This window comes from Macrobrachium rosenbergii, chromosome 18 (assembly GCF_040412425.1).
Source record: "Macrobrachium rosenbergii isolate ZJJX-2024 chromosome 18, ASM4041242v1, whole genome shotgun sequence".
Classification (NCBI taxonomy): Eukaryota; Metazoa; Arthropoda; class Malacostraca; order Decapoda; family Palaemonidae; genus Macrobrachium; species Macrobrachium rosenbergii.
The window spans coordinates 11694234-11706733 of NC_089758.1; the positions used below are offsets into that span (position 1 = coordinate 11694234).

The window sequence follows — 12500 nt, forward strand, 5'->3', positions numbered from 1 at the left end:
GTTCCAAACTTGTGCCTGTATCATCCAAACAAGACTGGCAGCTCTGGAAGCACAACGACCACGTTAACAATCACTCACAGCCTATTCGAAAACAGGTTTAATCCCGGGCACTTTTTTATTCTTTATTATGAGTTTCCCATCAAACCTGCTTATTAGAAAACGGGATGATCACTTCAAGCCAACCGATATCTAAACCAGATTAGTTCTCACATTATGCGCGCGCGCACACACACATACACCTTCAACACCCACCGTGTGAATAAGAATGATGAAAAGATTCTTAAAACAACGGGGGAGAACCGGTCCCGTGCTGCTTCCGACTTATAGAATCGTAACCTTTAAATGTTAGCAGGTTATGGATTCCGTCCTTCTAAAGGTTGCGGCGATACTTTAGTCCTACTACTGAATATATTCTCATAGATACTATGGGCATTTGTGAGAATAACCACACATACACATCCACACACACATATGTATGTATGGATGTATATTTCATTTATATATACAGTATATATGTGTGTGTATGTATTATAAAGGTGTCTGCCTTCTCTCCTTGGACAGCTTGCCTATGGGGAGAGAGAGAGAGAGAGAGAGAGAGAGAGAGAGAGAGAGAGATCTGTTCTTCATGACAATAAATTATGAATACAATGATCACTGCCAGCACTTACAAACGTATCAGGAGAGACTAGATACGCAGTAGTCATACAAAAAGACAATGCACTAAAACTCTCCAAAATCGGCGAGGAGACGTGACAAATTCTACCTGTGAGGAAAATAAAATAGGGAGGGTGGGGAAGAGAAGCGATGGGGGCAGGTATGCTCCATATTGATCAGTATGGAATAGGGGCGAAGTGGGGAGGAGAGAGAGAGAGAGAGAGAGAGAGAGAGAGAGAGAGAGAGAGAGAGAGAGAGAGATAATCTTTACTTTCCTTTCTTCACTTGCATTAAGATATTCACAAGTCAAATATCTACAAGAACTCACACACACACACACACACACACACACACACACACACACACAGAGAATGTTGAAATCACGTCACCGTCAGCTACCATAGAACAATTCCGTCAAATACCCCACAAAAGATTCGCTGGTCCGACCAAAGGATTGGTCCAATCTTGGATGCGTTCATTACGTCCCCCACCAATTATCCCCATAGCTATTAAACTTCACCGATAAATCAAGGGCATATGGGCCTGGATGATGATATATATGGATAGTGAAAGAGCTGCGCGATTTTAATCGAAAAGGGAACCCATTGCAAACCGCTATAACCTATACGTTTACCAAAATCCTGTTCTCATTATTGGGTGTTTATGAATACATAAAGTAATATTCAATCCTGTTTAACTTCTCTTAGTCCATTTACGTGTACTGGCTGTGGTGGATCGCAGCCGTGGTAAAGAAGGTCGTGGGGCTAACAACCTCATCCCAACATATTTTGACAACTAGAATAACAACATTTTCTGGAATCTCCCTCTCTAAACAGGAAATTATATATATATATATATATATATATATATATATATATATATATATATATATATATATATATATAGATGGATAGATAGATAGATAGATAGATAGATAGATAGATAGATAGACAGAAATATCACTCCTATTTCTTTTATAATAAGGTGGCTCTAAAATGTATTCTCTTACGGTTGAGAACATGAGTTTGAGATGAAGTGGCTAGCTAAACCAACGTCCTATTTTTATAGATACATACAGATATATATGCACAAGCATATAGATATAATATATATACATGTTATATATATACATATATATATATATATATATATATATATATATATATATATATATATATATATATATTACAAAGCCAAGCACTACGGCTCTTTAAGCCATTCAGCGTCTAAGACAGTGAAAAGGAGTTGGAGTGGTTGGACAGCAAGGTAAAGAGATCCATAAATTAAATGGCGAACAAAGATATAAAGGCGAATCTGGGAGAAAACCCCAAAGTTGCACAAGAAGTAATAGTTACGAGAGACTGAGCAGCAAGCTAAAAGGTAGAGTTAAAGTGGGTGCAGCTAGGGGCCGAAGAGAAGCTGCAAACACCCTTTAGTGATGCTTACAATGCACCACGTGAGTGCACTGACAGCGCTACCTTCCACACCTTGGGTAGAGAGAGAGAGAGAGAGAGAGAGAATCCTGTGCATATACAGACAAAGTGCCGCTCGATATAACTACTCTCCGTGTCTGACTGTGTTAACAGAAAAAGAGTAAATAAAAATATTGTATCCATGAATGCTACTAAATGCTACCAACCTCACAATTCACCGTATTTGCCCCAGGTAACCAAGCATCGCGTTGTAATACAAACAAATATGAGTATACATATGAAAACACACACACACATACAAATGCTGCACAAAAAGATAAGGGAAAGAATATGTTTTTAAATCACAAGCGTACAGGTCACATAATTATAACAAAAACATGCACGTTTCACAAAACAGAAGGTCTACAATAAGTCATTCCATTCTACACACACTAACAAGTTTCACTGACGGAATGGAAAAAAACACAACAGTGAATAATACTGTACGTAATCACGCGCACAGCAAACAAACAAGAAAGGTTCACCCGACCAAGAGAAACGAAAGGGAAAATGAAAAAAGGAAAAAATGAATATAATATTACACCTGCAAGGGATAAGACCATGAAGAGAAGGGGCCGCCCTTTCAGTAAGAGCCATACTCAAGATCAAAAGGGGAACTTCCATGTGGAGGAGAGGAGACGGCGCACCTTCATACCCTCTATGAATACGAGAGAGAGAGAGAGAGAGAGAGAGAGAGAGAGAGAGAGAGAGAGAGAGGAGAGATAACATTAACATTATGTGATGCGAGTAGACGGTGTTCCTTCTTGTCAAAATGCGTACACGAGAATGAAAGACACATAAGAGAAAGAGACATGAGGAAAAGTAAACAGACAAACGGGAAAGAGAGAATGAAACAAGACAGACAGAAGCAAAAGTGAGAGATAGATACGTGAGAAAAAAAACAGATAGACACATGAGAAAGAACTGAGACAAGACAAAAATAAAAGTGAGAGACAATGCTTGAAAGAACAGCTGACAGACAAAAGAACACAGGGCAGAAAGGTAAAGGGAACAGACAAGACATGCAACAAAGAAAGAGAAAGATAGAGAGGATATTGAATGGAGGGTGCGGATGCGATGACACGGCCGAAGGGCATGATAAAGCAGATGAAATCTGTGAGGTTCGTGGTGGGCTAACGCCCTCCGGAGAAGGGACACGGTTTTTCAACGAGGTTGACGGGGCGGTGCGTATAGAGTACGACAATATTTCACTATTACATAGCTCAATAACAAATTACAATATAAAAAAAAAAATTCTGTTTCTATCGCAATCTCACTACCACGGTTCAGTGGCATGCTTTTATTAAAATGATAGATAGCAGTAAAAGCTAACTCCTATTTCTGTATTTCCCATTACCTTCAGTTACTTCTTTCGAATGAACACCTCATTCTTTGGAAGCTTGAATTTCAAGCCAGTGACCTCTATGGGCTTGTTCCATATGAATAGTGTTCATCTTCTGAATAATAATAATAATAATAATAATAATAATAATAATAATAATAATAATATGCAACAAAGTGATAACAATAGGTCCTTTTGTTTTAGTGGTGGATATTTAGACTAAAATTGGACAAGAGAAAAATAAACGCTTTTCCTCTAACAACCGCGCAAGCAATTTTCTTTTTATTCGCTTCAACGTATTCAGTGGCACGGTCGAACTTAAAATAATTTACGCAGTTAAAATCTAACAGCAAAATATCAAGACCAATTTGAATAGCTAAATTACGGGAGTATATTTTGGATAATTAGATGTTTGAAATGTTGAATTAAATTTTCTCTCTCTCTCTCTGTCTCAAATACTCACACTCATACAAAATCTGTAAAAGTATCAAGGATTAATTTAGCTCTAGGTCTGCCTCATCCCACAATATGAGAGCATGTTCTTGGCTGGTTAATGCAGTTTAACTGAACCGGATTTCTACAAAAAAAAAAAAAATAGTTCTCATGGCTGCATATTATCTGAATCGACATCACTGCGAAGATAAAAAAAAAAAAGAGAGAGAGAGAGAGAGAGAGAGAGAGCCAAATTAAATATTTCGATACATACACCTCACCGGACTGTGGTAGCAGGGACGCGTAAGTGTATATATAAAACCGAGTGAGAGAGTTAAAACTGAAAGAGTATCATACGCATGCGTACAATGCTGCATAAATCGAAATGGAAGTCCATCCTAATCCTGACAAATGATCACTTTGATGCAATAAATCTACACATTTGCAAACTTTCATATGAAGTGTATTCGGCATCCTAAATCCTGCATAATAAAACGATCAATAAAAATGAGAGAGAGAGAGAGAGAGAGAGAGAGAGAGAGAGAGAGAGAGAGAGAGAGAGAGAGAGAGAGAGGATTCCTGTGAATGATACGTTATACTTGGGTATGGCGTCCTAAAAAGATGACAACGCAAAAGGTGGTTAGGTTTTACAGAAAAAGATTTTTACGAACTTACAACATAAAAGGAAATCGCCTCTACTCATCGCATTGTTGTAGCTTTAAAAACTTCCACAATGTAAATATAAATATCTTCGTCTTACCAAAGCCTGAGAAAAAAAGATGGGAGGCGGCCAGGAAGAGGATAAAGCATCATCCGACAACAATGGTTCATAAGGCTTTTGTTGTGGAATACGAGCGGAAAGGTACAATTCAACCCACAAGAGGACGATCTACGCTTGGAACTAACCTTTTCCTATTTATATTCACTGCACGTGGTTTCTTAAGGGTACGAATAAGAAAAACAACAACTAGGATTATAACAGTAACTACAACAATAACTAAAATAACAACATATCTCGCCTTCGGTAGCTGCAGTTCCTTCTTCAGGGAGAACCCTGACCAATTTGATACAAGTAATTTGGAAATGAATGAAATCTGTATCTGTATCTTGACACTGCCGTTTCACAATGAACGCATTGTTCTCGTGAGGAATTAGTTGGTGTCTAAGAGAACATATAATCTGTCAGTGTTTGGTTATTGATTAGTTTCTGTAATGTAATCAACTGTGCCTTTGACATCACTGAAAATCGAACAGGATCTCACGGGACAGGATGCTAAATCCTTCGCGCGCAGGCCAACGTTGGTACAGTTCGGGAAATTCACCCTTTCTGTGTGTGTTTGTGTTTGTGTGTGTCCGATGGCGGAAAACGGCCATATTCCGTTAAAAGACACTGTGGCTCTGTTTATCTGAACAGTAAATTATGTTACCTGGGAGTTACACGACTATGTTTGCGTCGTCCAAGGTTATATAATGGCACAGAATACACAATCACATCACACATGAATTTATGAAACCAGGAAACTAGCCCCTTCTGGCGCCACACACTCCAGGGGAAAACAATGGGGTGAAACACATACATGCATACATATATAATATATACTAGCTGACCAACCCGGCGCTTCCCGGAAAAACTCTGAATGACAGCTGATAAACTCTCTCTCTCTCCAACTCTCTCTCACTCTTTCCATCTTTCTCCTCCCAACACCCCTCTACTCTCACTTCCTCTCCCTTTCCTGTTAAGATAGTTGCTTCAATTACATTGCCCAGCATTTCTGACATTTTATATTTCACCCCTTCTCACCCCCGATTCCTATCAGTGCTGAACTTGGACTTAAAGGGCATCAGTAGTGTCACTATTCATCTCAGCAACCTCAAAAACTATGGAGTAGACACCAATACCTGTTCTAATATCTGTCATTTTTAACATTTTATTTTTCACCCCTTCTCACCTCCTTCCTATCAGGGCTGAACTTGGACTTAGAGGGTACTGGGAGTGTCACTATTCATCTCATTGGCGTCGAAATCTATGGATTAGACACCAATATTTGTTGTCTTCAGTTATGTTTACATGTCACCCCCTTCCCACCCCTTCTCACCCCTCTTTCCTATTCGGGCTGAACTTAAGACTTGAAGGGCATTGGGAGTGTCACTATTCATTTCAGTGACCTCAAAAACTATATATTAGAAACTAATATCTGTTGTTTTCGGCTATTTTTACATGTAACCCCCTCCCCACCCCTTTTCTCCCCCCTTTCCTATCAGGACTAAACTTGGACTTAAAGAGCATTGGGAGTGTGACTATTTAACTCAGTGACCTTGAAAACTAAGGATTAGACACTAATATATGTTGTTTTCAGTTATTTTTATATGTCACCCCCTTCCCAACCCCCATTCCTATCGGGGCTGAACTTGGACTTAAAGGGTATCTGGAGTGTTACTATTCATCTCAGCGACCTTGAAAACTATGGATTAGACACTAATGTCTTTCGTTTTCAGTTATTTTTACATGTCATCTCCTTCCCACCCCCCTTCCTATCAGGCTGAACTTAGACTTAAAGGGCATCAGGAGTGCCACTACTCATCTCCGCAACCTCGAAAACTATGGATTAGACACTAATATCTGTCGTTTTCGGTTATTTTTATATGTCACCCCTGCCCACCCCACCCCCTTTGGTGCCAGTGACGTCTTACCCTGACGGTATTCTTGCGTTTCAGAGTTAAGCTGGAACCCACATATACATACATCCATTTATATATATATATATATATATATATATATATATATATATATATATATATATATAAAAAATACCTAAGAAACTTCCACTGCATCATCATCCAAACGAATATATAAAACAATATTTATATTCACCTCCACGCATGGACGAAGGATCAACAAGAATTTAGAGTATACAATATTAAAAAGTATTTAACATAAGTTAATGACGTCAAAACAACCTGTTTTCTTGATAAAACAAAAAAAAGACAACATAAACAACACAAGTCATTCCACAGCAAGAGAAAATTTATTGCAGGTAAGCCTAAAGCAGGATGAACGGCGCATTACTAACAACGAAGAATGGATAAAACGGCCTTAAACCCTAATAGAAAAAGGGTGACGTTGGCTTGCCCTTCCTGACGAAATCATCAGGACGCCGGAACGTTGAATGAAAGCATATAAATGTCCATCTCCTTGACAATGGCGATTCTTTCGCCTTTCCTATGACCGAGAGAATAATGCAAGAGGAAATATTATCATGGAAGTGCCTACGAGGAGGAAGAAAGAAAGAGAGGGCATTTCAAAACGGACATCTATTATCTTATATTTATAATCTTAAAAATAAATAAATAAATAAATAAATAAAACAATCCTGACCACCGTTTTTATTATATGTATATACAGAGAGACCAGGAAACAGCACTAGGTTTTCGACAGCGGAGGAACCCTCCTGGGTTACCAAAACACGGAAAATGGGAAAAGACTTTATTTACGTATCTTAACGCCATTAATTTATATTGATGGAAAACGGGAAACCTGTACAATGATTAATTAGGCTAGGTGTCAAAAGTATTTTTCAAGCACTCAGAGTTTCTCTTTGGGGTTTCGAGCGTAGCAGTAGTTACAGTTCCGTTTCTAAACTAGTAAGGGCAATGAAATGGTTACGTACAGACGCTGTTTCATCACTGTGTGCCGGTCAGCTATCTGCGCAATGCTCAGATCCAGCATTACTGAACTCTGGTGTATAAAAACATGGCTAGCTTCAGCTTCTACGTTGCTAGTCATTTTAGTACGGCGCGGTGCCTGAATGCGGAATATGTAGCAAGACCTTTAACAGCTAGCAGATTCTCCTCAAACCCCACCCCATCCCCTAAAATCAAGACCCAAATCATTGCTATAAAACAAACAACGTAACAAGATCTTAATATGGACAAAAATATATCATAACAAGTAAAACTAAATATTTTTACACATTATGTTTGTAGACCCAGAAATTTCAAAGATACTGACACACAATGGCAGTAAAATTATATAGGCAATAAAACTTGCTCTCCTTTCATTCTCATTGACATAATTCATAATGCGCACACATTTATATGGAATAAACCAAAAGCGTCATTAACCCAAGAAGAAATTTCTGAAGAAAAGATTGTTCTGCAGATTGCGTACTTACGCCGATCGACTGGCCTTTCGGGCACCCAAAGTATCATATTCTAATGCAGTTCAACTTTTTCATGTAAGAGTTCTAATCATATACGGGTAACTGACATATAAATCGATTCCCTAACTGTGACCTTCGCCTTTAAATCTTAAAGGTCAGACCTGGTGAGCTTAATTATTGGGGGACTGTCTCTGCAACTTAACAGTATGAAAAAATCTCATAAATATGCAACCCGGCTAAGCAACATTCAAGCTGCTGAAATAAGTGCGGTAATTTCCATGACAACAAACCTCCAGTTCCTAACCAGTTTCTCCGTCACCTACAGTAAAGTTTTACAGAGATATTTTCATCCATAGTGAAAATAACCTGTCACCATATTAACTGGTAGTTGTAAAGGGAACTTCAAACTGATATTATGTGTGTTTGTATGTATATGTACAGAAATATTTTCATCCATAGTGAAAATAATTTTTTTGAACGTGCTTTTATTCCCATTTTTGTATGGGTAAGCACGATGCCTTCTAAACTTTTGATTTGGCTTTGGGGTAGACCTGTGGTCTCGATCGGCTGCCCTGCCTGACATCGCTTACACCCCGGTACGTATGTTTCATGTATCATTTTCTTCCCAGCAGCGAGAAGTTATTTCGAACGTTGGTTATGTTTTAGAAGGTGTTGTAACTTTGTTTTGTGTGTGTATTTAGTCAACATCCATTTGCTTTTTATATCCGTTGATTACATATATAATCCCGGGATGTCTACACGTTTGTATGTCTCTGATCAGTCGGCTGCACTCGCGCCACAGACCTCTACGTCCGAAGCTGCTGCTGTAACCGACTGAGCCATCGATATATATATATATATATATATATATATATATATATATATATATATATATATATATATATATATATATATATATAACATATATATATATATATATATATATATATATATATATATATTATCTATATTTATACAGGTTTATCTATATTTATACAGGTTTAAATAAGACTCAGAGACCCACAAATGTGCGCATTCCTGTCAGGGACTGTAATACACTTGTTTTGGCCAATTTAACATCTTTTAGACTTTCAATCGCTACTGTCCTCTATACGGTGCCTCCTTAATTGCAATGTAATTAAAAACCGAGAAAAAATCAAATGCAAATAAAAATCAATAAAAATAAGCAGAACAGACGACAAGGTATGTAACCGCAGGTACACAAACTATGAGAGAGAGAGAGAGAGAGAGAGAGAGAGAGAGAGAGAGAGAGAGAGAGAGAGAAGAGAATACCATCCGCCATATCCATTAAAGTTATAAGCTTCTGAAAATGTCATAAGTAGAAATGGCATCCTTTTACCTTTTCAAAAGGCCGCTGAACGCATGTACACAAACATAAACCGATAGACCGGGTGAAAGAGAAAGAGAGATGTTCTTATCAAATCTTTTCAAAATAAGGTTACTTGGTCATGCTAAGAACATTAACAGGCAAACAGAAAAAAAACTAAATGTAAAGAGGCTTAAACTGAGTGTAAATCTATAACATTACCCACTCAAAAGGAGTGTTATGATATGAATTTAAAGTACTCTAGAGGATGTCGGGGATCAAATTGCAACGTTACTAAGATCAATTAAGAGGTCTTTAGTAAGTTAACATATATTCGAGGTTCTAATAATGAGACAAGGAAAAGCTGCCATTCGTCTAAGCTTTAATGTTATTAAGTATTCGTGGAAGACGTATGGTGCTTGTGAAAGCAATGTAATTATGTAATTAACATTATTTTTTCCTCTCTCTCTCTCTCTCTCTCTCTCTCAGGCTTCCTAATACTGACATGCAGTTTTTGAACATCTGTTTGTTATATGACAGAATGGCATATTAAAATTTAATTAACTATGCAGGATTTTACAAAAACAAGTGAGTAACCGCTCAAACATATGTATATACACATATATGTATGTGTGTGTGTGCTGTCGTTGTAACTGTGCATAAATATGGCTTGCCTAATAAACTATTAAAAAAATCATTTGCTCTACAAACACTGTCTGACACGTTTACTAGCTACAAAAACGCACGTGCAGAGAGAGAGAGAGAGAGAGAGAGAGAGAGAGAGAGAGAGAGAGAGAGAGAGAGAGAGAGAGAGAGAACAGCAACCACTTACTCCTTACCTGCAAGGAGGACACCAGTGCGCCGAGAAGTACAAAGCGATGATCTTGTCGGGCCCACTGATGTCATGCAGGCTCACAGCACCAGAGTGACTCTGTAGCTGTTCGCCTATGCTAGACACAAGGGAAGCATGGGCCATGCTGACTTGTTATTTATTATTCCTTCACTCGCTATAATATATCCTGGGAGTCACTCCGCGCGTTGGACTGACAGTTCACTGATAATTTTGCTATAATGTTCAACTTTTGTTTTTTTTTTTTTTTTATTGAGAAATCGACTTTCTTTTCTTGAAGTTTTGACACTTGGAGCAAATTGCTATTTGTTGGTGTTTTTCTGGACGTCAAGATCTTGGTGACTTACGGACGAAATGCTTTCAATCTTTCAGAATTTAATGCTAAACAAAACCTTTATAAATGTAGACGAATTATTTTCAGTATGTATGTATGTATATATATATATATATATATATATATATATATATATATATATATATATATATATATTATATATATAATTGCATATATATATATAAATATATGCACATATAATATATATTTACATACATAACATATATACATATATATATATATATATATATATATATATATATATATATATATATATACACACGTATTTGTGACGTCACATGCAACAGCAATGTCCATTAATCAAAAAGAAAAATCAATGTCACAACAACACAACGAGATACATATCATAACTGATTACATCTTCACATCGACAGAAACCTATATGCACAGCATCTATTAATCACATCTCGATACACACAATTATTACGGTACATAGCCCACACACTCTTAAGATAAAGTCTAAAATAAAAAAAAAAGTAGAAAAAAATATTCCAATACAATGGAAAACTCAAAAACATGAAACTAAATCAATACATGTTTTCCGTAAACATCCATGTTTAAAAATAAATAAAACATTCCATGAAGCAACCAAACAAGAAAAAACTAATTCTCACCAGGCGAAAAAAAAGAGATCAAAAGGAAATTAACAAAAGTCAAACATTCCATTATAGTCACAACACTTCCATGTCACAGCAAAGCCAGGAGCCATTCTTTTAATCCTCAGGGACTCGTTAACTTTCACACAAGACCTTTCTTTTTTAATCGGAACCGAATATCCACATTCAGGTTTTCCATCCCCCTCCCCCAACCCTTTACCACTCTGTACAGCATAAAAAAACACACACACACACACACACACACACACCACGACCGAGCGATCAAAGCCAAGTGTAAGCAAGCCTTTAAACCGAACGGCAACCCCTCCCCCTTCTGTGGGTGTTTCTTTGGTGCTGATAAAATGATCTTTTTACCGGCGCACCATATGTTGCTACTGAATCGATTTTCATGACGTACCGTTATTAAGTTAATTTTTACATGTTTCATACAAAATACAAAAACTAATTTTCGTTTAAAAATAACATTTAAAAATCCTAGTATAAAAGCTACAGGTACAGGTTAAATTTATGGGTTTCATGTCAAATTAGCATTGTTAAGTTCCATACAAAAACATTTTACATGGTAACTTTAATTCCATGTCAACAAGTGTCATACAAATTAAACATAAACAAGCTTCATATCATACCGGATTTATAAATTTTATTATATTTATATATATATATATATATATATATATATATATATATATATATATATATAAAATTTACAAGATCCGCATGAGAACACTAACAGGTTGCACGTTTCAATATAAAATTTATATTTACTATGCAACCCACAATTGCAAGTTTTGTTTTTATCAAATCGACATAAATGGATTTTACCTGAAAAATTCGCGTCTCGTAGGCTATAAAAGATGTAAATATAGCTTAACTATAAGAGGACAATAGTACCATCCTCTTTAAACAAAAATCTACTTTTCCCTAACGCGGACCTAAACTCAATTCCCCTAATAAAACTGTCAAATCCCTAAATCCCTATTTAGAGGAAATCAGGAAATGATTTCTAAAAATCAATAAATAAATTTCTTTTCGATTTGGTCCAGTAATGAGGGAAGGAGGACGGCAGGAGAGATGCAGTCGGGGAGTGGGGGAGCAGGAGTAGAGGGCACGCTGGAGGTGTGCTCGAGAGATACGGCGGCACTGGTGAGAGAGAGAGAGAGAGAGAGAGAGAGAGAGAGAGAGAGAGAGAGAGAGAGAGAGAGACGGTAGCCACCACGTTTCGTCAATTCTTGTTTATGTTTTTTACCTAAGTGATAAATATTTTAGTCGCCAAACTGTATGCTTTATTTTT

General features: G+C 37.1%; 1 protein-coding gene across 3 annotated transcripts in view; it reads right to left on the bottom strand.

The window, feature by feature from the left end:
• Nucleotides 1-12500, bottom strand: part of LOC136848105 (nucleoredoxin-like) — a 449329-nt gene that overhangs the window by 416898 nt on the left and 19931 nt on the right. Inside the window, exon 2 of one of the 3 annotated variants that reach the window (XM_067120318.1) lies at nt 10227-10629. The exons of 1 other annotated variant lie outside the window; for it this stretch is intronic. In XM_067120318.1, the coding sequence (XP_066976419.1) occupies nt 10227-10363 (137 nt within the window). In that variant the 5' untranslated portion in view covers nt 10364-10629. The remainder of the gene's footprint in view (nt 1-10226; nt 10630-12500) is intronic. One more of the 3 variants, XM_067120319.1, reaches the window with a different exon arrangement.